This window comes from Malurus melanocephalus, unplaced genomic scaffold (assembly GCF_030028575.1).
Source record: "Malurus melanocephalus ecotype Western Australia unplaced genomic scaffold, MMel_1.1 scaffold_16, whole genome shotgun sequence".
Taxonomy (NCBI): Eukaryota; Metazoa; Chordata; class Aves; order Passeriformes; family Maluridae; genus Malurus; species Malurus melanocephalus.
In genome coordinates, this window is record NW_026623248.1 from 4,124,840 (window position 1) to 4,147,939 (window position 23,100).

Consider the following 23,100-nt stretch of genomic DNA (forward strand, 5'->3'; position numbering starts at 1 on the left):
CGCGCTGTTTTCCCGCCCATCCGGGCATCTGCCCCACAGCAAGGTGGGCAGGGCCTTGCAGAGCAGCAGGGGAAGCTGTCTGTCGCATGATCGGCTGCCAGGCAAAAYCTCCCGAGGGWCAGAGCTCCCAGCAYATAACACATGTGGAGGCATAAATAAAAATCAGATTGGTCTYCCTAGATGGTAAGTAAAACATACAGACAGAGCAAAATTCATCATCAARACAAGTGYAAGATGCTGCACCTGAGATGGCATACACACCCAGGGAGCCCAGTGCAGGCTGAGACCAGTGTGGCAGGGAAACAGCCTTGTGGGAAAGGACTTGATGATCTGGATGAACATCAGGCTGAACAGGACTTAGCAGGGCATCAGTGCAGCAAGGAAGGCAATGCAGATCCTGGGTTGCATCCACAGGGGAATTGCTAGCAGGGATAGAAACTTGATCATCCCACTATGCTTGGTGCTTCTCAGGCCATAYCTGGAGTATTGTGTCCAGTTCTGCTCCCAGCAATTCAAAAATTTGTGGACAACTGAAGAGCATCCAAATATCAAAGGCCATAAAGAAGATCAGAGGGCTCAAGAACACATGCTATGAAGAAAGACTGAAGGATTTAGTTTTCTGAAAAAGCTCAGAAGGGACCTTATCACAGTATTCCAGTACTTAAAGAGTGGCTACAAAGATGGATGTGCTCTCTTCACAAGAAGACAAAGGGCAACAAGTCTAAGTTGTACCAGGAGAGCTTTCATCTTGGTGTAGGGAACTTTTTCACAGTGAGAACAACCAATCACTGAAAAACTCCTCAGAGATGTGGTGGAGTTCCCATTGCTGGRGGTTTTCAAGATTATGTTGGACAGGGTGTTAGATAATCTCGTCATGGTTGCCTTTACCATTACAGGTTGAACCAGAACCCCTTTCAAGGGTCCTTCCACTTGAGGCTGTTCTATGGTTCTGTAATTGTATAAAGGTGTGTGCTGTATCACACAGACTTCAGTAAAACAAAAGCTGRCCAGGAACAGAGAATTCCAATAGCACCATTTCCCATGCAACTTGTACTAAAACAGTGTTAATCACAGCTGCTTAGAACAACTTTCTACATGAAGGAAGTTGTAGCCAAYTGGAGGTTGGTCTCTTCTCCCATACAACCAGGGACAGGATGAGAGGATTTACTCTCGAACTGTGCCAGCAGAGGTGTAGGTTGGATATCAGAAAGAACTTTTTTATTGTTTGGTTGGTTGGTTGGTTTTTGTTTGTTTGTTTGTTTCACAGGAAGGGAGATTAGGCATTGGAATGGACTGCCCTGGGAGGTGGTAGTCACCATMCCTGGAGCTGTTTAAGGAAAGGCTGGACATGGCACTTAGAGCCATGGTCTAGTTTACATGGTGGTGTTCAGTCACAGGTTGAACTCGGTGATCTCAGGTCTTTTCCAATCTAATTGATTCTGTGATTCTGTAACAGTAATATAATGATGGTGGAATTTAAAGAGTTGTCTCCTTTTCATTTTGTCACATTCTTACACAGCACAGGCCCATGCTGCTGCTCATTTCTCAGTGTGATTGTCACTCACCACCTTTGTCCCGCGGCGCGGGGCTCCCGCCCGGCAGCATCCAGAGCCGGCAGGGACTCCCACAGCGGGCTCTCGGACTCGGCCCGTCCCGAGAGGGCGGTGCCGCCCCCGCGGGGCTGGGGCGAGTGCCRGGCCGGGCGCTGTCCGCGGTGACGCCGTGTCACCTCCCCSCCCAGCGTGTGACGAGCGCTGCCGGGTCACGCCCGGCCAATGGCGGCCGCAGCTCCGCGAGCGTCAGCGGCACGGCGCGCGGCCCGCGGCAGAGGCGGAGCTCTGCCGGCACACCGCRTCCCGCCCGGCCACGCGCGCGCTGCTCCTCCGCTCTATGGTCACCGCACACATCCACGGCGGTGGCGGATCAATACTGGGACGGCGGCGGCCGTGGCGCCGTGGGGAGCATGGCCACGCTGGTGCTGGATAACGGCGCTTACAACGCCAAGATCGGCTACAGCCACGCGAACGTCAGGTGAGGGGACGGGGCAGGGCAGGCGCCGGGCGTCCCCTCACGGCTGCTCCGTCCCTGCCGTTGCCGCTCCCGGTCGGCCCCGCACTCCTCAGCCCCTCACCGGAGCGCGGGCCCGCGGCGCGTTGCGTTCGCTGCGGAGAGGCGCGGCCTGGCCCCGCCCCGCCCCTGCGGCGGCTGCAGGCGCCACCCTGCCCTCCGTGTCACACCGGCCGGAACGGGACAGAACCCCCGGCGCTCTTACTGTGCCGGCGGCAGGGGGTGATGGTTGCAGATCAGCGCAGTGTGCGGTGGAGGGGCTGTGGTTCCGGTGGTTTTCTAAAAGGCGTCTGGTCTGCACTGGAGTTGTCAGAAATTAAGTATTTCCCTCACAACTGGCTCTAGTTAATGGTCAAAATACAGCAGCAAAAATATTATTGAAAGTGGCATAAAGAAAATGAATGTGTTTCATACCATGTTTAATATGAAATTTCCCATTCTTTTCCAGCGTTATTCCCAACTGTCAGTTCAGGTCAAAGACTGCACGCTTAAAAACMTTTACAGCAAATCAACTGGATGAAATTAAGGATCCCTCTGGTCTTTTTTATATTCTTCCCTTTCAGAAAGTAAGTAAGATGTTCTCAGTTTAACATTCAAGCCAAATGTAAATTTTTGACTATTCTAAGGAATAGTTTTCATACCATATGCCCCAGCTGCAGGGTTATRTGTAGTATCACGCAAGAATCAGTCAGCAGTGTGAAGTTTAGAATTGTTTAGGTTGAAAAAGACCTTTAGGATCAACAAGTCCAGTAATTAACCCTGTCCAGTCCAGTCCATCACTTAGCCATGTCCCTAAGTGCCACATCTTCRTATCTTYTAAATACCTCCAGGGATGGTATCAACCARTTCCCTRGGCARCCTGTCCCAGTGCTTGAGAGCCCTGTTGGTGAGAAACTGTTTCTAATCTAAAACTTTCTGGTGCAATTTGAGGCCATTCCCATTAGTCCTGTCACTTGTTACCTGGTGGAGGAGACTGACCTTTCAGGTGTTTGAGAGTGATAAGGTTCCCCCTGAGCCTCGTTTTCTTCAGGCACTTGGCCTTGTTGAAAATCATAAAATTGTCCTCAGTCCATCAATCCAGGTCATCCAGAAATCTTTACAGAGCTTTTCTACCCTCCAGCAGATCAGCACTCCTTCCCAGCTTAGAGCCTTCTGTGAACTTAGTGAGGGTACACCCAATTCCCTTGTCCAGATTGTTGATAAACATATCAAATAGGGCTRGCCCCAATACTGAGTCCTGGAGAACACCACTAACGACGAGATGCCAACTTGGCCATCATTCTCTGGCACAGATATCCAGCCAGTGTTTTTTACCCAACAAGGAATTCACCCATCCAAGCCATGACCAGCTTCTCCAGGAGAATGCTGTGGGAAATGGTGTCAGCGACTTGGCTGACTTYACTAAAGTCCAGGTTGACAACATTCACATCTATTCCSTCCCCCACTCAGTGGGTYACCTTGTCATAGAAGGAGAACAAGTTAGTCAAGCTTTGATAAACCTGTGCTGACTGGACCTGATCACTTGTTTGTCCTGTACATGCTGGGTGATGGCATTCCAGATAATCTGCTCTGTAACATTCTCTGGCACTGAGGAAAACTGACAAGCTTCTGCCAAAAAGACTAATGTATACAGAAAACACAATCTATATTGKTTTTGTAGTGCAGTAATCAACATATCAAAGGAGAATATTCATAACATACCTTAATCCTATGCAATGCTTACTCCTTAGCCTAAAAATGTAAATTTAGACATTTTAACTCTCAATTTTTTTATATTACCAGTTTATTAATTGTTTGACTTATTTTTTTAAGTATGATTTTTTTTCTAAATAGTATAATATCTTTTCTAAATTCCTACAGGGTTACTTGGTGAATTGGGATGTTCAGAGACAGGTTTGGGATTACCTCTTTGGAAAAGAAATGTATCAAGTAAGAGCCTTTTCTTAATTACATGTTTTGTGTAGATGAAATACTGAGTAAATGGAATTAATAWATATTAAGTAGAACAAGTGATCTTAATGTTCTCTTTCAAAGTGCCTTCAATTAGAAACCAGAGGATTTATGTTTTTGCAAAGTGAAGAAGTTCTCGAGTTCTGGTGTAGAATTTTGAAAAATACTTAAATTTTGTAGTCTTGTATSTATATACTGATTCTGAGTGCAGCTCCTCTAAGAAATACCTAACAATATAATTAGAAGTTCAAGTTCATAAAAAATAATCAGAGACAGATACAATATAGTTAAGAGATGAAGAAATAGTTAATGTAGAAGGGAGGGATGAGCTGGGTCAGTAGGCTGTAATACATAGGCATTTAGTCATCATTTTTGGCCATTTTCTACCCATGAATAACTTAAAGGTATAAAATATAAATATCTGACACTTTATTTTTTTGTATCTTATGAGCTGGATTTAGCCCAGGAAGTGTATGAAGACTTTCCTTTTATTTTTTTCTTTTAAAAGTGTTATGTTCTCTGGAAATTCTTGGGTTTTTGTTAACCAAAAASCATAGTCCATACCTTGATATGAATAATACCTCAAATTAGCTTAGTCTCTGTACACAAAAGTATACAGTCCTGGCTTTTGATACATGAATTTTATTTCAGTTTTGGAGCTGTATTCAGTGTAGTCATGGTTTTGAGGAGAATTTATTTTTAATTCTTCTTCACAAGTGGAGACTAGAGAGAGAAGTAGCTGGTGATATGTTTAGGGACATACCCATTTATGATTGAAGTAACCCTATGAAGTCCTCTCTAAAGGAGTGTTTGAGATACTGGTAAGCGTGGGAAGTTCAGGATCTTTTTGCTGGCCTCAGTAGAGGTCACTGGGAATTTTATTGTTGAATCTTTACTGTACAGGGCTTTGGTTATTAGGCGTGTAATTTTGTGGTGCAAGTGCTGAGCTGTCAAGGGGATTTACCTCTGTAGATGACAGGATTAGTGTAAAGTATCTTATGTTAGAATTGTAGTGTTCCTTTGTAGTGTCTCTTTAAAATGCTGGATTACAATTTGWAAGGATGGGAACAGAATCAGGATACATACGAAAGTGTTCCCTTCTATTATGTTTTTTCCCATTAATTAGATAAACTTGTATCACTACTCATTAAGTCTTTAAAAAAGCCAAAACATTCTAAGCCTAGTTTCTACAAACATATGGGAAGTAGTAATCACRTCTTCAGATTTACATGATCTGCCACTGCTTTAAAAGATGATAAGGAATTATTTATTTCTACRTTTTATGGAATAACAATCCTAATGTGTTTTTCCTAGGTGGATTTTGTAGATACCAATATTATTATTACCGAACCTTATTTTAACTTCAGTTCAATACAAGAATCTATGAATGAAATTCTATTTGAAGAATATCAGTTTCAAGCAGTTCTTAGAGTAAATGGTGAGTCTGTCTCCTTCTAGTTTGCATTTATGTATTTTGAAGCTTAACTGTTTAAATAAATAAATAAGCACATATGCACACACAAACATATTTATAGTAAAAGAATGACTTCATTTGCTTCCTAGCTCTTGAGTAAAAGTGGATTAAATATTTCTTTAATTATATCTTTTTTAAGTTCCAGCTGTACTCTTCTACCACTTTCTAAAGAGTGTCGTATATAATTACAGGAAATTTGAGGAGAGTAAGGATGACAGAAGTAACAGATGGATTTTGAAATGGGATAGCATTTGAAAAAATCTACCAAAAATTTGCATGAAGTCTTYAATAGCTTTCCTTTTTTAGTGGGGTAGGAATGGGTTTTTTTTTAGTTTTGTTATGTGTTAGCAAATAAAATGCAGCATTACAATTATGAAATGTATCTCACAGGGAATGTGTGATACAACAATACCACCCTTCTGAAAGATAACTGGRCATAGGATACTCCTTTAGACAAGTTTGATAAGTTATAGTGTGATCAAGGTGCTTGGACTGTAAAGGAAACTGAACATGGACTGTAATTCCTAAAAAAATATAAGTGGGGCCATATATAACACTTAATTTTATCTACTGTCAAAATGAATTCATGTGTTGACTGTAGTATTATGCATTAAGATCTTGAAAGTCTGTCAAAAGCATTTAAAATACAAAGCAAGTACATTTTCATATCTAAAGTGTCGTAAATTCTAAGTGTTCATATGAAAATGGAATTAAACTTTCTGTATTTCAGCTGGAGCTCTTAGTGCACACAGGTATTTCCGGGATAATCCATCTGAGTTGTGTTGTATCATTGTGGATAGTGGATACTCTTTTACCCACATTGTACCTTATTGCAGAAGTAAAAAGAAGAAAGAGGCAATCATCAGGTATACTGCAGTATGTATTTTCTAAAAGAATTGTTTGCTGTGCCTGAAGTTAACAATGACAGGATTCTTCACGTTACTCTTTCTCTGTAGGATAAACGTTGGAGGGAAACTCTTAACCAACCATCTAAAGGAGATYATCTCTTACAGGTAAAGCATGCTACTTTTCACTCTGAAAGTTGGTATGAAATAAGCTAGAAATATTYTTACTGGTTCTGTGAATTTTAGATCAATTGCTGTTTAAAGGAAAAGGGAATTTTTGTCTGTTATAATCTGCTAGCTGCCATCTTGGCCTTAAGATCAAGATAAATTAAGAAGAGTTTAAATGCTTTGAAGAATTAGACTGTTATTTTTCAAAGTGCTGGTGCTTCTGAAGTTGCTGAGGTTACCTGTGTGTTCACAATTGTACAAGTCTTAACGTATTTTCTGATGTGCCTCAGTAGATGATCAGTCAGTTTGCTGACTGATTCTATCACTAACGCAAATAAAATGCAGTAGGATCAACTTATCACTAGGATCCTTTAGCTTGGAACTTTAGGTAATGTSTTTGCTAAGAAAACTAATTGCAGGATTACAGCTATAGTTATTAGGAAGACAGTGACAAATGCAGGTTAATATATTTATTGAACAGTGAAATAGAAAAATATTAAACTCCAGTAGAGCGGGAATGCTTTTGTAAATTGAATACAAGTTTCAGACATTGAGACAGTAGCTTCCTGTGACTGGAAAGCAATGGTTGCTCAATTCCAGTGGAAAACTGGACAGGAAATGGAGCACTTTATCTCAAACTTGTGTGGTTTTGTTTTTTTTTTCACAGGCAGCTACATGTTATGGATGAGACACATGTAATTAATCAAGTGAAAGAAGATGTGTGTTATGTTTCTCAAGACTTTTACAAAGACATGGACATTGCCAAGTATGTATCCAAAGGTACTAAATGTAAAAGTTGGTACTTCTGCATAATCTGTTTGTACAAACAAATAAAACTGTACTCCTAATCAGAAAATTTTCCAGTTAAGTCAAAGAACTTTTGCCAGTATAAAATAGTTAGAATTTAGAACTTATTCTTTATTCTGTTGAATTTTACATTCTTTTTCAGATTGAAAGGAGAGGAAAATACTGTAATGGTAGATTACGTTTTGCCAGACTTTAGCACAATCAAAAAAGGATTTTGTAAGGTAATGATAGTTTTGAATTTATTTTGGACTGTTCACCTGCATAAGTCTAGTGGAGAGGTTAAAAATACTTCCTTTTTTCTAATGTTGTATTGTAACATCTTCCTGAGCTATGCATTAATTGTTTAAGTTGGGATGAAAACAAAATACTGTTTTTCCAGCATAACATTTTATGTTCTATTATTTAACATTTGTACCTTTCTCTGTTTGTGTTCTGTCATACAACTTACCCATATCATTACTGGGTTTTTTAACATTAAGTTAGGAAATGTTGCTTTGTATTTTTTTTTTGTAAGTCTCTCTGGATTACATTTAAACACCCTAATAAGTTGAAGGTTCAAAGTCATGTTGTAGAAGAGCCTGAAATACTGACGAAGACAATTCAATCATTTTATCTTATTTACTGAGTCAGCCATAGTTTTGAAAGCAGTCCTAATATTTTGAGGCTACTCTCATGTATACCAGTTTTATTTTACTTCAGACAAAACTGCAGTTGGTAAGAGCAAAGTCACTTCAGATGTAGTACCAGACTACRCATTATTCTTAAAAGATTTGCTGATAGATAATATGACAATGTAGCACAGACTGCCTATGTCTGCAGGACATGAAATAGATTAGCTGAATATTCTAAGATGTGATTTCTTTTCTTAAGCAGTGGGTACTATTCATGTCTTTATTTTAGCCAAGGGAAGAGATGGTGTTAAGTGGAAAATACAAGACTGGTGAACAAATACTTCGTCTAACAAATGAAAGATTTGCAGTTCCAGAAATACTTTTCCATCCTTCGGATATTGGTATTCAAGAGATGGGAATTCCTGAAGCCATTGTTTATTCTATTCAGAATCTACCTGAAGGTATAACCTGAAAGTATTTTGAAAAGGATTGGAGGGGTGGGAGAAGGGATGTTGTCATGGCTTGATTTGGTTTGGTGTGAAACTGACCAAAATTCAGTAATTTAAGCATCAAAGAGTAAAACCTTTCTGACCGCTTTTTTTCAGAAGTAATACTAAGGCTTTCATTATATAGATTATTACAGTAATTATTACACAAAAAAGACTTTCATAGGTTTTATGATACCATGTAAGTATGGCAGCATTTAGGCTGTTAATGTACTCTTAAAGAAAAGTGTGTCACTTAAAATCCCTTTTGAAAGGGAAATTGTGTTGGCAAATTTAATATGAAATTTAATAGACAATATAAGAAAACAGCAGTCATCAAAGCCACATTCCAAAATCAGGAAGAACACAGGGTGCTTGATCACCTTTCATATTTCTATATAACTGATATGTTGATTAGATGATCATACATTTTTTGTATGCATATTTTTTAATTCTGTTCTAATTCATAAAAAAAATTGAATAAACCACCACCTTTAATCTTTAGATTTTTTTTAACTACAGATTTACTTAATTGTTTTACAGAGATGCAGCCYCATTTCTTCAAGAACATAGTTCTGACTGGGGGAAACACCCTTTTTCCAGGCTTCAGAGATCGGGTTTATTCTGAAGTCCGATGTCTTACTCCAACTGATTATGACGTTTCCGTGGTTCTTCCTGAAAAGTAAGTTCCAAACTACTAAATAGGAGGGGCTTTATCTTTCTAGCAGAACAAGCAATAAAGTAGGACTTTTTTGGTGATTAAAAAGATGGAGTATTGGCATTAATTAAAATATTTAAGTGAACAAAAACTGTGCAAGAAGGATGTTTTAAATCAGTGTATTTTCCACATAAATTAGAGATCACCTGCTTGGTCTGTACTTCAGCTAATAAAGCTGAAGTGKTTTTAGGGTCAGCCTTTTTATTGTAAACAGATAAATAAGACTGTTTTGTCATTAGGTGGAGATGTAAGATTAGAGCTTAGTCTTTTACTTAGAAGAATTTTCAGCATCTGAATGCTGCCATGTCATTATTAATGTACCACTTCAGGGATTAGGAAGGGGTAATATCTTTCTAGAAGAAGTGGASACAAAACAAATATATTTTGAACAGACCAAGAAAAAGTTACCTTTTAAAAATTATTGTTAAAGAGTATTTTTATTACTATTAAAGAATCACTGTCTGTGCAAAGTAAAGAGATATCCGTGTCATTCCCTCTTCACACCGGACTTCAAAAAGGCCATTTTTCAAAAGTCGAGTCAGCTAGCCCTGCTAAAATTTCAGCTTCTCTGGAGCTTCATGGTTTGATTTAGCAATCAAAAATGTAGTTTTAAATAGGTACAGCTAAATAAAAGTCTTGGAAATCATCACTGCATAGTTGTATTTTAAATGAACTTACAGATGAGTAACAACTTTGTTCATTTTCCAGCCCTATTACTTATACTTGGGAAGGCGGGAAGTTCATTTCTGAAAATGATGATTTTGAAGACATGATAGTAACTAGAGAAGACTATGAAGAACATGGACACAGTATCTGTGAAGAGAAATTTGATATATAGGTAGCATAGTTGGATATGTTGTTATTTCACTGTTTTACTCAGAATGGAATTCTTTGACCTACAACCTCTTTTCCATCAACTAGGATTGTGTTTTAGCTTTCCTGTACTGAATTGGGTTGAGAAAAAAAAAAATTCAGAGTTTAAACATAAAGTTTTAYAAACCTAATACTATGAAGTAATATGTTCATTGCAATTTTATTATGTTCTTGTATTTTCTGATAGCTTCRTTGTATTTTTATTGCAGAAAACCTCAGTGCATGAGGCAATAAAAGTACCAAATGCTTGTACYGGTGTGACACTACATAGTGAGAAGAAATAGTCTTGGGTTGTTTTTTTTTTCCAAATAAATATTATTTTAACTCATGCATGCAGGTAAATGGATATGAAACACATCTCAAAAGGAACTTCTGATGTTGCCTCTTCTGACAAGAAATACATGAGTTTTATTTTTGGTTATTTTASAGTTTTTTACTTGAAGTAGCAGCAGCTCACTCTGCTATAGTGGGGAGACAGTAACAACAGGTYGTAATTACTGACTGCAAGCACACAGCGCCCCTACCTAATAAATCTTTCCTGCTGCAGTTTCAAAACCCAAGGACCTGCTTCCAACATTTTTTGCACACTTCATACAYTTTCACAATACCCACAGGATTCATGACATACAGTTTAAGATTAGATGAAGTTATTATTAATTACAGATAGAAAAGAATAAAAACCCCTACTGATTATCAACCCAAGCATGGCTTAGAATGTAGACATGGCTCAAATAGAAAGCCATGGGATTGTGGGACAGAGGAAAAAAGATGCCAAACCCTAAATTCAAAGCAGCCCAAGCAGTGYGCTGTTATTACCAACTTACAAATAATTAAGTATATTTTGCTTAGAAGATTTATTAGATTTAATGCTTTTCAGCAACATAATAATTTTGATAGTTGTAGTTTCCTGAAACTGAAGATGTAAATAAGTAAGAAGAAAACATTTTTTCACGAGCAATTTCCATGTGCGTCCTCCACTCTTAAAAAAAAAATATTTTAAACAGACGGTATTGAAGTCTAACCATTTGGAGTACAAAATTCACATGTAGTTTTACAACCACTACAGTAGACAAGAGAATGGTATTTTTGGAATTCTTTGATTAATTTCTTCTTTTGCTTCAAAGGAACAGTGGGGTCATTGTCCATCTCTTGAATCAGTGCTAGAAGAAACTGATTGGTTTGTTGTTTTTGATCTTCATATTCTTTAGCTGAAATGTGCTGACAGAAGGTGAAGCCTTTGTGAAAAATCAGAGGTTCAGATTAAGTTTCATGCAAAAGCCTTGTTAAAAAATAGAAGAAACAGGTATRCCAATATTCCAGTTCAGATGTGATTACATCTACAAGCAATGTGAAACATAAGCCCTCCACTGAGAATGGATGGAAATATAAACATTAATTGCAAAAATAAAGTTGAAATAATAATAAACATTAATTGCAAATATAAAGTAACATAGATGATTCTATATTGCAAACAGATCTGCAAGGCAAAGAGCAAACGCAGATCTCATACAGAAACCACAATGAAGACCATTACACAACAAAAATGGCACCTTGCCTTTGTCAGGATCCAAAAATTTCTTACTACTTCTTGACAAACACCATCATCTTTAGGCTTCACATAGAGTAGTATTAACTGGAGCTGTCACAGTTTTCACATGGACCCATCTTTCCCTTCTTTCACAGTAAGTTTGTCAAACATCAATACTTTCTATGGTTTAGTAGAACCAGATAAAGAAAAAGCCAGTTCTTTCAAAAGGGAAAGCTTACCAGCTGGCAAAGAGATTAACTCTTAGAACTTCAGTGTGGATCCTTTAGTCCTGTGGTTTCAAGTGTCTTACTAGATTAAAACCAACCCAAGAACTGAGTTCTCTCACTGGTTTTAATCTTTTTTATTTCCAGCAGATCTAAGGATTACCCTCCTGCAATAGATAGACCCCTTTTCTTATCAGGGTCTYCCAGCCTTCTGTTCTGCTCCCACCCAGACTTAAGTTCACCAGCTAAGAATGCTCAGTAGCTMCTAGGAAAGATTTTACTGCTGTCTCCTGCTGGGAAAATGACACCAGGACACGAGGCACACGGGAAAGCAGGAATATGCCATGCTGGAGAGCTTAGAATGAGATCAAACTAGCTATTTCAAACTAGCTATTTCAACAAGTAGATGGAACCTATATGCATTTAGAGATTGGAACACCAAAATTTAGGAAAAATGTAGTATGAGGTTTGTACTTCAGTTGTCTGTTCAATGTGCTGATGCARATCACACCAGCTCTGAGAATATTACAGACAGGCAGCTCTTGCCTCTGTTGCTCATCTCTATTCTTTGGCTACACAATACRCAATTCTCAGAACACTGAGCCAGAAGGAATTTGGACACATTCCAGAATCCAACACAGATGGTCAAAGATTTTGTACCAAAACAACTTCTCAGGCAGCTGCTCTATTAAATACAGTATTACACAGCAAAATAACTTAGTGYTATTTGGTTCCCTAGTGGTTTCTCYTCTGTTTAAGCACACAATGCACTGGCAATATGGAAGCTGAAAAAAGGTAAAGAGTCAGAGAGAAATTCAATCATTTAAGCCRACCCTTTTGGTCAGTTTTGCAAGATATTTGTGGCAGCAAGGCCAGAAGGAATGTTAGCTCGTGAAAGAAATAAGCTGAAAACCATTATTCCCACATACACAAGGGTAATGTAGCCTAAAAGGAAAGCATTTGACACTTGGTGTKTGAGTCCTAAGCTCTTACACTTGGTGCTTACCCAAAAAAAGAAGAGAGTTCTTMAAAAAACACTTAACAGTCAAAACACTATACAATAGAAGTCTGTACTCAAGTCATCTATCAGAACCTTGAACTACTGAGTTTTGTGAGAATTTGTAGGTGTCTTSTGGCAAAAATAAAAGAATACTGTACCTAAATAAAAACATCAAATTCACAAACCAAATTATATGCAAATGACTTCAGGAAGCACATTTTGCACTATTTCCAGARGTATCTGGTAAAAAAATAATTGTATCCAGACTGGATAATTAATAGAATCCTTGTTCCCCAATATTTAGACCAGTTTTGCTGATAGCATATAATTTTACATGGAGTGCATAAGCCAATAATCCCCTTAATACTTCATTTCTAACAAAGGAAAAGAACAGTCTATGCAAAATTATAGTCAACAGATAATAAATCAGTTTGTGTACAATAATTATATAAAAATGTACCACAACATCTACCTGAATTGATATCTGGATCTTGCCTTTCTACCAAATGCTGAAGTCTTCTACTCATTAGTTCCAGAAGAGTTAAAGGAGTCTGACAATACAACCCAACAMAGAAAAAATTAAAAGAGCAATACTTCTGCATTTTGAGACTCTAAAGCTTTAACATGACCAATTTAAGAACACAYAGTTAATGCAGAAGAATCTATGCCTACATCTATTTAAGTACACATTCAAAGTCCCTCACAGAATTGCACATAGTTTTACTAAGATACACATGTTTATTGCTAGTATTTCTAGCCAAAGAAATAGGAAGCAAAAAGTTCTAGATATTGATTTCCATGGCACAAACTGCAGAGTAAAAGCAGTGGATTTCAGCTTTTGCACAATGTTCTCAATTGCAGCTGTAAGAGTGAACTGCCATCCACATATTTTCCCTGCTACACAGTTGTCTGGCCCCCGCCTCCAATAGGGAATCAAAGCCCTAAGGGAATCAAAGCCCTAACCCTCATATAAGAAGTCTTAATACAAAAAAAAAAAAAGGGAGTTTGCTGTGTATTAACATACAAAACTCTCACTAACCTTAATACTTTCAAACTAAATTGGAGCTAATTATAAAGAAAAGCAAAATCTCTCATGTCTCTTGACCTGAAGTCAGAAGTGGAAATTAATGTGTTGCATAAAAATAGAAGCCAATATTTTACTCAAAGCAAATTTCTGTGAAGTTTATTTGTATTGACTATGGTAAAGTTTCACCTTTTCACTTGACAATATGATGGAACATAAAGAGRCTATAAAAAGTCTGCATATTTACACAGCTCATTAAGCTTAACAGAAAGGCTATTAGCACTTGTGGTTCTATATGTTTTCTTTAATTTAGAAATTAACATTTCAAAATACTGAAGGATCTTTTAGAGTTGTCAAAGCTATACACATTACATGGTTAGAAGACCATGCCATTTTTATACCAGAGTATGCCAGTGAACTTAMAAAGGAAAAAGACATTAAGATGCCTAAAAATTTAGTAGGCAGTCATTACCAACAAGGTGCCAAAATGATTCTATTAAAAAATCTTAAAATTTTAAATATTTTCATCATATAAATCATGCAAATAGAGAGGATATAATTTTTTAATTATTGCAAAGCTCTCAGTAATCTGTCCTCTATAGTGTGGAATAGCTTCTCACACTGTTTGGCTGCACTATTAAACTGTAACAAATTGAACATTAAACTCAGTTCCTCAGACTCATCATACTCCAAAAAAGGCAATTCAGGACATTTAACATTTAAAATCACAAAGCCAATGAGGTAAGGAAAATGATACCTTGWAGAGCTCAGAGTGATTGTCCATCAGAAACTGAGCCAGCAGTTCTGCCTGTGGTTTTGACAATGTTCTATTTTGCAAGATGAACTTTGCACAAGTCTTGATGATCACAAATCTGTTCTCAAACTAGAAAAAGTAGTASTCAGATCAGGCATTAGATTGACTTGCAGTGTACTAGAAAACACTAAGTATAACAGGATGCTATTAGTGGGAAAAACACCTTGGTATTTGTTTTGAAACAGATCACATTGAAAGGCAGTAGGCAGAATACTTCTAACTGGACAAAAATGTTAGCTTTACTAGGAGAAAATGCTTTTTTCCACATTGAACATAACACATACTTACTTGTTTTTGCAATCTGTAGCCCTCAGATTCTGATGCAATGGCTAGGAATGTAAGGAGYCTGTGTAGTTCTTCACTAATATTTGGTGGTAATAATTTTAAATAAAGTTGTAATGCTTCTATAGCTTGATCTGTTTTTCCTCTTTCTGCAATGGAGTAAAACAGTACATCCAATGCAACTGTTSATTTTCAGAGTCACAAATACACATTTAAATCCCAATAATAATCCCACTTTTGGGGGGTTTTTCCTTCCAAACAAAATAGATTCTTTCAGTGACAAGACTCAATACAACGTTTAATCAATTAAAGTTTAAAGCCTTTATCCCACAGTTAAGGATGCAGTGGCAGGGTGGCAGCAGGCAGTGARTGAGCAGCTTTGTAGTAYCTAGTTGGCAGCTGGGGCTRAGATCYRATAGAACYGAAGTAGCAACAAAGCTGATTTGGGTAGGATTAATCTGAAACTTGTAATTAAATGAAATCCTTCTGGTTAGTTACGTGCATATGATGGGAGGGTTCTCAATTTTATAATTTTAAGTAACTTCTTTTGCTAAAAAGGACCCTAAGTCCAGAACTCTAAAATCTTTATTCTGGTTAATATGAAAAACTTTCTAGCAATGAGTTTAGTTTTATGTTATTAATCAGAAGTAGCAACAAGGGAAATTCTGACTTGAGATAAGTTTCACAATTACATAAGTTACATTGTGAAAGAGTTACCCACAGAGTTTGGTGAATTTCTACCCTTATGGATTTTCAAAATTCAGCTGGACCAGGCCCTAAGCAAATCGATGTAACTTTGAAATTTTTCCTTGTCTTAAGCAGAAGTTCTTAATAGTGATCTTGAACATTTCCTTCCAACCTAAAAAGTGCATCTGCAATGGCATTGCAAATGGTGTCATGATTCAGTCAATTGACATTTAGTAATACCCTCTACACAGCTTTCACCTGTATTTTTGTTCCAGGTTGCTCTTACCTATAAGTTCTATAATTCCCGAATGAATATCCTGATCCTGAGTGGCAAGAAGAGAGTCCTTCTTTTGACTGTAATACTTCACTATAACATCAAAAAGAATCTTCTTGTATGCATTCAGACTGCTGGGGTTGTTAGTRCTTTCAGGTAACTGCTGACTAACCATCACTAGGAATTGATCAGGAAAATACTCCAAGCATTCAATTGCAGCGTAGAGCCATCTGTCAAGCCTGTAGGAGGAAAAGTTAGTTTTAGTGCTTGCTTTAAAATGCTTGACCTATTTTTATTTTCCCAGATTCATAGAATACTCTGAGTTAGAAGGAACACACAAGGATCATCACGTCCAGCTCTTAAATAAAAAGGATTGAATCCATAACCTTGCTGTTATTAGCACCATGCTCAAACTARCTGAGCTAATCTCAGGGTTCATGTAATCCTTTAAAGAAAACTTGACAGAAATAGGCAGGTTTAGTCACGTATATGAACCATAACACTGAACTGATTTATTAAGCAGTTTATGTAACTTATCTCACTACAGCCGTTCAAGGACCTGCCCGAAAAAAGTAACTTTCATAGTTTACCTCTGCTAATGGCAATACACCTGAGATTCAACCAGATCAAAACAAGCTGCACTCATGCCAGAGCTGTCACTGACCCCCAGGAATTCAGCTGGTAAGTAAAGACCAAACACGATCCCACCCATTACTCCAACACACACATGGAGAACCCATCAGGGCTAACCAAGATGACAAAACCAAGAGACTGGATCTTTACAAAAGAGAAGAAAAAAAAARKTWRSCMKRAAAAAGAGAAAAATAAAAATAGTTTAAATCACAGAARATTACAGAAGCAGATTATTATATTATCTAATATAAAGGTAATGGGTTTTCACAAGCATTTGTTGTCTGTATGTCTTAACTAAAGAAAGAAAACRTAAAATCAACCTAAAATTCAGGTGRGTAATYCATTGTTGAAAGAAGCCAAAAGATCAGAGAGAAAAGCCTCCAGCATTTTGTACAGAAAAAATATAAAATTATAGAAATGTGTGGGGTAAAGATTATCTGATTCTGGATGTAAAATAATTTGATCTGAACCAATGAAAATTTGGAAACATTGTTTAGGATCCACAGAACCTTATTTTTATCATGAAGAGCAGAAACAAAGATTGCAAAATTGCAGATAAAACTGTTGATTTGACAAAAATAATCATTCCTAAGATATTCACATGAGCCTTCATATTCATTAAAAGTAAATGCAAGATGGAGATCAGCCTAAGTACAGTAAACAGGAACACTACAAAAGTAAGAGAAGATTTAAAGAAAAAAAGCACTGACAACATTCAGCCACATTTATATTCTCACTGCWTAAGCATTCTTCAGTGCTACAGCTTAGTTTCTCCTTTTCTCTTGCTAACAACAGATGMCTTATTAACTTTCTATCTTCACAGCATGGCCACCAGGAACTRTGACAAACAAACAAAARGTCTCAGAATAAAATTTTTCAAGTTCTAGTATCTGTTACAGAGACTTAAGAGTAAAGAATCTSGTCTAGGAACTAGAAGTGTTTTCAACACTTGAGGTTAAAGTTTTAATGTTTATTAAAATACTTAATGTCCAACTCTAAATACATAGTTTTTGTGAAATCACCACTTCTAAAAAGAAGCCCAAGTAAATCACATTAATGCCACCCCTGCCTACAATTATACAAACATAATGATGTCTGTTTTGTTCATTTAACACAAATCTTTGACCAAGAGTAAAAKAAAGCCTTTACTAGCAAATTAATTTGATAGATGTATAACTTACTCGGGCAAGTTTAAGCTACACGTAACCTCTCTGTCCAGGAAAGTATTTGAGATAACCATGTCTTCTTCTTTGCCAAAACTGTCTRATTTTGTCTTCACTGAAGACACCAAGATATCTTCTAGAAGAGGAACATCAATTAACTGCAGCAGTCGTAGCAGAGTTTGCTGTTTCCAGGCATCTTCTATTACTGGTACCATAAACAAACAAAAAACCCCCAGAAACAAGTTCTTAGGTAAACAAYTAATCTTTGTTTTTACTCACTCAAGTATCTCTTAAGTGTTCAAAGAAAAMATGGTAACAGCACAGTGTTGGGAAGCTCAGAAGTTGCTATGTTGGGTAAGAAGGGATCTTAGGATGCTAAAAAAAGTCTGCCTCRTATTAGGATTCAGAATAATCTAATTAGTAGAAGAAAGAAAAAYATAAGTGAAAAGCAAAGCAATCATATAATGAAGATGTTCTTAACCTAAAGCCTTACTTCCTTCTGAAGTAGTATTTGCATAAACAGCACCATTATGCAAAAACATAACCCTGCTGTGTTTCCTTCTGTTTAGTTCCTACATGCAYTAACCCCTTTAACACCATTTAGATATTTTGTCATTAGTGACAGCTTAAATTTAGGTCTCTGTGGAGCACTGTTTAACAGAAATGGGGCACTCRCTCCAAGACACAGTGAAGAACAATCAAGTTTTAAAAAGCAAAAAATTCAATCCTCACCTCTTTTTGAAAGCAGATGAGTTGGTTCATTAACCATGCTCTTTGGAGGCAAAGATGCATGAATATATATTGATCGAAGAAGCTCCTCAACCTTCTTTTTATCAGCTGCTTCCAATGCTAWGGGGTTTGAAAGTGTTGTGTCACGCTTTGTTCTGCTTAGGAAAGTTACAGGAAAAAAAAAGTTACATATATAACAAGTTAGGAAACATTTGTCTTTCTGTTACTTACTAAATTGTTCTTAAATCAGAACTTTAGAGCGTCATTGTATCTGGAGTCTCTCYKGTTGCTAGAATTCCAATCATCCACRTCTGCTTTGTGGAAAGGGGAAGGATATGGATTCCAAATACTGTTAACTAGTTCCACTTCTTTTACCAGCTTTCASTAACTAGCTCATTCATAGTAAATCTCAGATTTCAGCACAACTGATTGCAAAACCAAATTATTCCCAAGCTTATGCCACTGTGCCAGACTCTATTCCCAATAACAAAGGGCAGATCAAAGCACTTCACTCAAAAATACCTGGCAGCATCTACAATTTAGGCATGACATTTCTCAAAACTTGCACAGACCTATCAGAAACCTCCAACACCTGGCTTAGACATAACTTTATCTACAGGTAACACTCCTCAACTCACTAAAAAAACAAAGAGAAAGATCAGAATAGTGCAGAGTAACTRACTTGGAACGTCTTTTTGTTTTCTGTTTGCAGATTTGCTCAGGAGATAAACTTTGATTGTYCTTATTCTTTCTTGGAAGAAGAGGATCAAGACTGCTATTTACAAATCTATAGAGACTAGTGTCTGTGTCTTCAAACTCTGTTTCTTTCCCATTCTTGAACAAGTAAAGCTTTGCTCCAACTGGCTCAAACACTTTGTGATCCATCAGCGCTTGGCACACACGGACTCCCTTCAGCCGAGAAATATCATTGCAGCTTAGGTACATGCTTTGCATAAGATGGCTCAGTACCACATCCACAGCATTGGAGCCGGTGAAACAGTTTCTGTATGTTTTCAGATATTGTCTACGTCTTTTGATTTCCACTTGATTGTGAAGGGCATGTATAATATTATTCCACAGCTGAGTTGCTTGAAAAGGACCATCACAATCTGCAAGATATTTATACAAAAATTTTACACATTTATAAACGTTTACTTTAATACATATAAAAGATAAAATTTTACACTGTGATTTTAGTTATATATCTTAAAAAAATATTCAGGAATCGGCTAAACTTTAGAGTATCTCCGGAAGTGGAGATGTCCACATACGATATCACAGCCTCTCTGGGCACCACTGAAAGGTTGGCTCCAACTTGTTTGCACTCTCTTCAGACACTTGCAGAGAAGACCCCCGAGCCTTCTCCCGCCTGAGCAGCCCCAGCGCTCTCAGCSTCACCTGGGGGAGCTGCTCCCCAGCCTCCAGTTTATCCTCACACAGCGCAGCAGAAGACAAACCTGAGTTTGCAGTGCATTAACCGCGCCTGCCTCCCGGTCGAACACCCAGCCCAGCTCCATGCCCAGCCCTATCAACGGCACCTCCACAATCTCAGCTCCAGGGGATACGGCCGGAGGAAGCTCCTCTCCCTTCTGTTCAGCTGCCGAGCACCCCGTAACCGCGTCCTGCCCGCTGCCCGCCATCGGTCCCTCCCGCGGCACCGGCAGCCGGGATGGCAACACAAAGGCGCTGTCCCCTCGCAGCCCACTCCTCTCCCAGAAGGAGCCGCCGCCAGCCCCTCCGGCACTGCGGGGGACAAATTGCTGCAGCGGAGAGACGGGGATGCCGCTCCCTCCCCACCTCGGCGCCGCCCGCTCCCCCGCCGCGGCTCCAACTCGCTCCGACTGCGGATCCTCCTGAAGCGCGGAGTCAAATAGCCCGCCATGGCCGCGGCCGGGCGGCTGGCGGAAGCCGGCGGAGCGCATCACTTCCCGCCCGCCACCCCCGGCCGCGCCCAGCACCGCCCCTGCGGGTCGGAAGTGAGCCCAGCTCCGGCGGCCCCCGCCCCGCCGCCGAGGCTGCCGTCGTCGCTATGGAGTAGCTGCGGCAGGACGGGGCCGGAGAGAGAGACGGAGCCGGTGTGACAGGCGGCCCGCCGGACCCTCAGGGCGACGGGCAGCCGGGCCCTGCACCGGCAGCTACCCGGGCTCAGGTGAGAGGCCGCGGCCCGGGGCGGGAGCGGCTGCCCGGGGCCTGGTGGCGCTGCGCGGGGCGGGCAGGGCCGGCGGCTCCGCGGGAGCGACGGTCTCTGTCCCGGGTGCCCGGCAGGGGAAGGGCTGCCCCGGCGGAGCCAGCGCTGCGCGGGCAGGGCCTGGCGGGGAGCGCTGAGCTGCCCGAGCCGGCGGATCGCGGGTCACCTGCCGCCTGAGGCCGCCTGAGGCCGCCCCCCCGGGCGCCGCTCCGGGCTGCCCGCGGAGCAGGGAGCGCAGGCACCGGCCCTGCGAGGCGGAGCGGTGCGAGTCTGCTTCCCCTGTAAATAACAGTMAATATTTTGTTCGGGAGGTGTAGCCCCGCAGGAGGCTGCCCCGGGCTTTGTGCAGCGCACGGGCTGGTTGTCACTTGCCACCAGGCGATTGACAGAACCCTGTTCGTGGATCGCCTTCTGTGAGTTTTTGGTAGGGATTCAGCTAAAGCGCAGTACCGAAATGGTGCATGAAAGTTAAGAAGGTGATGTGCAGCGAGAGCGGCTACGCCTTGCACGGTGCTTCATTGCATTTGGCCCGGTGTTTTTGTAACAGGTGCAAAAAACTGGTTGTGCTTGTGCTGGGCTTTTCTCCTTTTGTTTGCTGTGACTCWATTGTTCCAGCACTTCTGTCAACTGGTCCTGGTTTGGGGCAGATGGATAGGATGCGGTTTGGTGACATGAAGTAGCTGCACCAGCCTGCTGTCTTAGTTCCCAAAGGGGAATCCCGGCTTTTTATAGKTCAGGATAGTGGTAGAGTGTATGCTGTACTGCTGTACAGTGTGCAGCCGTAGCCATACATCAGATAAAGGTATGAATTAGTTTGAAGTTAAATTGATGGGTTTCCATTATGCAGGTTTTTTTATATGAATGAGAACTGAAGAACGGTGGACAGTTTTTGTTTTGGATTTCAACAAACTTTATTTCAACATTTTGAATGTTTTGCTTCATTTCTTAGTGCAGTGTTCATTGCTGCTTACTACCTTGCTAAGTGATTGTTCTGATCATGCTGGTGTGTTATTGCTGATGTACATCAGCATAAAAACCAATACTGATTGTGASGGGCACTCATGAAAAGAATGTATTGAACATTCACATTTTTTAGCATTAGTACCAAGTTTCATGGACTTAGTATCAGTAGCATTAATATTACTTATGAATTTCAAATAGGAAGAAACCTGCGTTCTTAAGCATTTCTTGCATATCCTGTGTTGYTTGTCCAAACACTGTTACTCGTCAGATTTTGTATTGTTTCATTTAACTTGAAATGAATATTTCAGTATTCTGTGGGTGATTGACTTTATTGCCACTTGGTTATTTATTTTTTTACAAATAGTAAACCAGTCTTAAAAGAAATGAACAAGCCAGTTTTCCTACAGTTGAGAACTAAAACTGTGTATTTCACAATATGCAGTACTACAATTACTACCCAAAGTAGGTATTTTTGGTGGGGCATGAATTTTCTAAGTACATTGTTCCTGTTGGATATATAGAGAGTTTTTACTGAAGTTAGTAATAGCAATTGATTTTAAAAAGCAAAATGTTCTGTTTTCACTGACAATCAAGTGATGATGCAAGGATTTCTACAAATTAACAGTTAGATGGATATAAACTTTAAACCCCATCTGCTTATTGAGAAATAAGTTTTCTTGCTCAGTAGCTAAGTTAAACAATAGTTTGCCTACTGTTAAGTGGAAGGGGAACAGGTTAGACAGGGTCTACCAGGTTTGAATTTTAAATTCTAGCATTAAGGTACTGAAATACTGTTGACATTCTCACCTAGTGGCTTTTCCAGGCTACTTACTSCAGTTAGTCTGTCACCCACAGCAGAGGGCACTTCTGATTTAATGAATAGTACACCATTTTTCCACCACCTGTGTAGAGAAGCTTCCTTTCAGATTTACACAAAGGAACTTGAATGTGCATGCACATGCATTTTCTTCATAATATTTCTGCAGTTAATTTTGCAAAGTGCTTTATGTTCTAAGAGTCCTAACACAAGATGGTGTTGCATTGGTATGAGGGAAGATTTGATGGCTGGGAGTGAACAAAAGAATGGAAAAAGCACAAGAGCTAAACCCAAATAAATTAAATTTGGGATTAAACTCATTAGGATAGGTTTTATAATCTTTTAGCATATAGAGTTTGGGCATAGAATACCTGCTGAATAAAATTGCTGGGAGCTGGAAATGCCTATAGGTCCTTTTTAGAATGCTCCCTGATCTTGTTTGTACCTATTTACCAGGTTGATGAAAAGTTCTTTTGTACAGGGATATTAGCCAGTGTCTTCATAGCTTTTAGGTCTAGGGCTGCACAGTTAGGAGTTGYATGTGTTTTTCCACATCATGAATAATAAAGTGAAATTAATTCCTTGTAATAATAAAAGGCCACATACTGAAATAAAATTACTTAGTAAAGGAAATCTGTGTTTCCATAATCTATTTCAAGGCATAGTCTCAACAAAACACTAACTAGATACGAAACAAGTATGTAGTTATTCTTAAGATGGTTGTGTTGATTTCAGATGCAGCGTCTTATAGCTAAAACTCACTGTCCCCATAATTA

The 23,100-nt window shown here is 39.2% G+C and overlaps 3 protein-coding genes across 6 annotated transcripts in view; 2 read left to right on the forward strand and 1 right to left on the reverse strand.

The window, feature by feature from the left end:
* Positions 1-1,807: 1,807 nt before the first annotated feature.
* ACTR6 (actin related protein 6) lies at positions 1,808-9,963 on the forward strand. Its single transcript, XM_057386052.1, has 11 exons — positions 1,808-2,031; positions 2,516-2,633; positions 3,928-3,996; positions 5,332-5,455; positions 6,222-6,357; positions 6,448-6,504; positions 7,172-7,270; positions 7,454-7,532; positions 8,212-8,383; positions 8,951-9,089; positions 9,834-9,963. The coding sequence occupies exons 1-11, from the start codon at positions 1,964-1,966 to the stop codon at positions 9,961-9,963; spliced, it is 1,191 nt and encodes a 396-aa protein (XP_057242035.1). The 5' UTR covers positions 1,808-1,963.
* Positions 9,964-11,015: 1,052 nt separating this feature from the next.
* Positions 11,016-20,255, reverse strand: DEPDC4 (DEP domain containing 4). Of its 3 annotated transcripts, none has more exons than XM_057386034.1 (9): positions 20,154-20,255; positions 19,039-19,465; positions 18,360-18,511; positions 17,646-17,763; positions 15,844-16,070; positions 14,877-15,019; positions 14,532-14,657; positions 13,223-13,301; positions 11,016-11,233 (listed from the first exon to the last, which is right to left on the reverse strand). In XM_057386034.1, exons 1-9 carry the CDS (start codon positions 20,236-20,238, stop codon positions 11,016-11,018), a joined length of 1,575 nt encoding a protein of 524 aa, XP_057242017.1. In that variant the 5' UTR covers positions 20,239-20,255. The 3 variants fall into 3 exon arrangements, with proteins under 3 accessions (XP_057242017.1, XP_057242007.1, XP_057242024.1); XM_057386024.1 differs by having other exon boundaries at positions 17,646-17,832; XM_057386041.1 differs by lacking the exon at positions 13,223-13,301 and having other exon boundaries at positions 11,086-11,233; positions 17,646-17,832.
* A 43-nt stretch (positions 20,256-20,298) lies between these two features.
* Positions 20,299-23,100, forward strand: part of SCYL2 (SCY1 like pseudokinase 2) — a 38,831-nt gene continuing 36,029 nt past the window's right edge. For both annotated transcript variants that reach the window (XM_057386062.1, XM_057386070.1), the window contains exon 1: positions 20,299-20,505. The gene's annotated coding sequence lies outside the window, so the exon portion shown is untranslated. The remainder of the gene's footprint in view (positions 20,506-23,100) is intronic.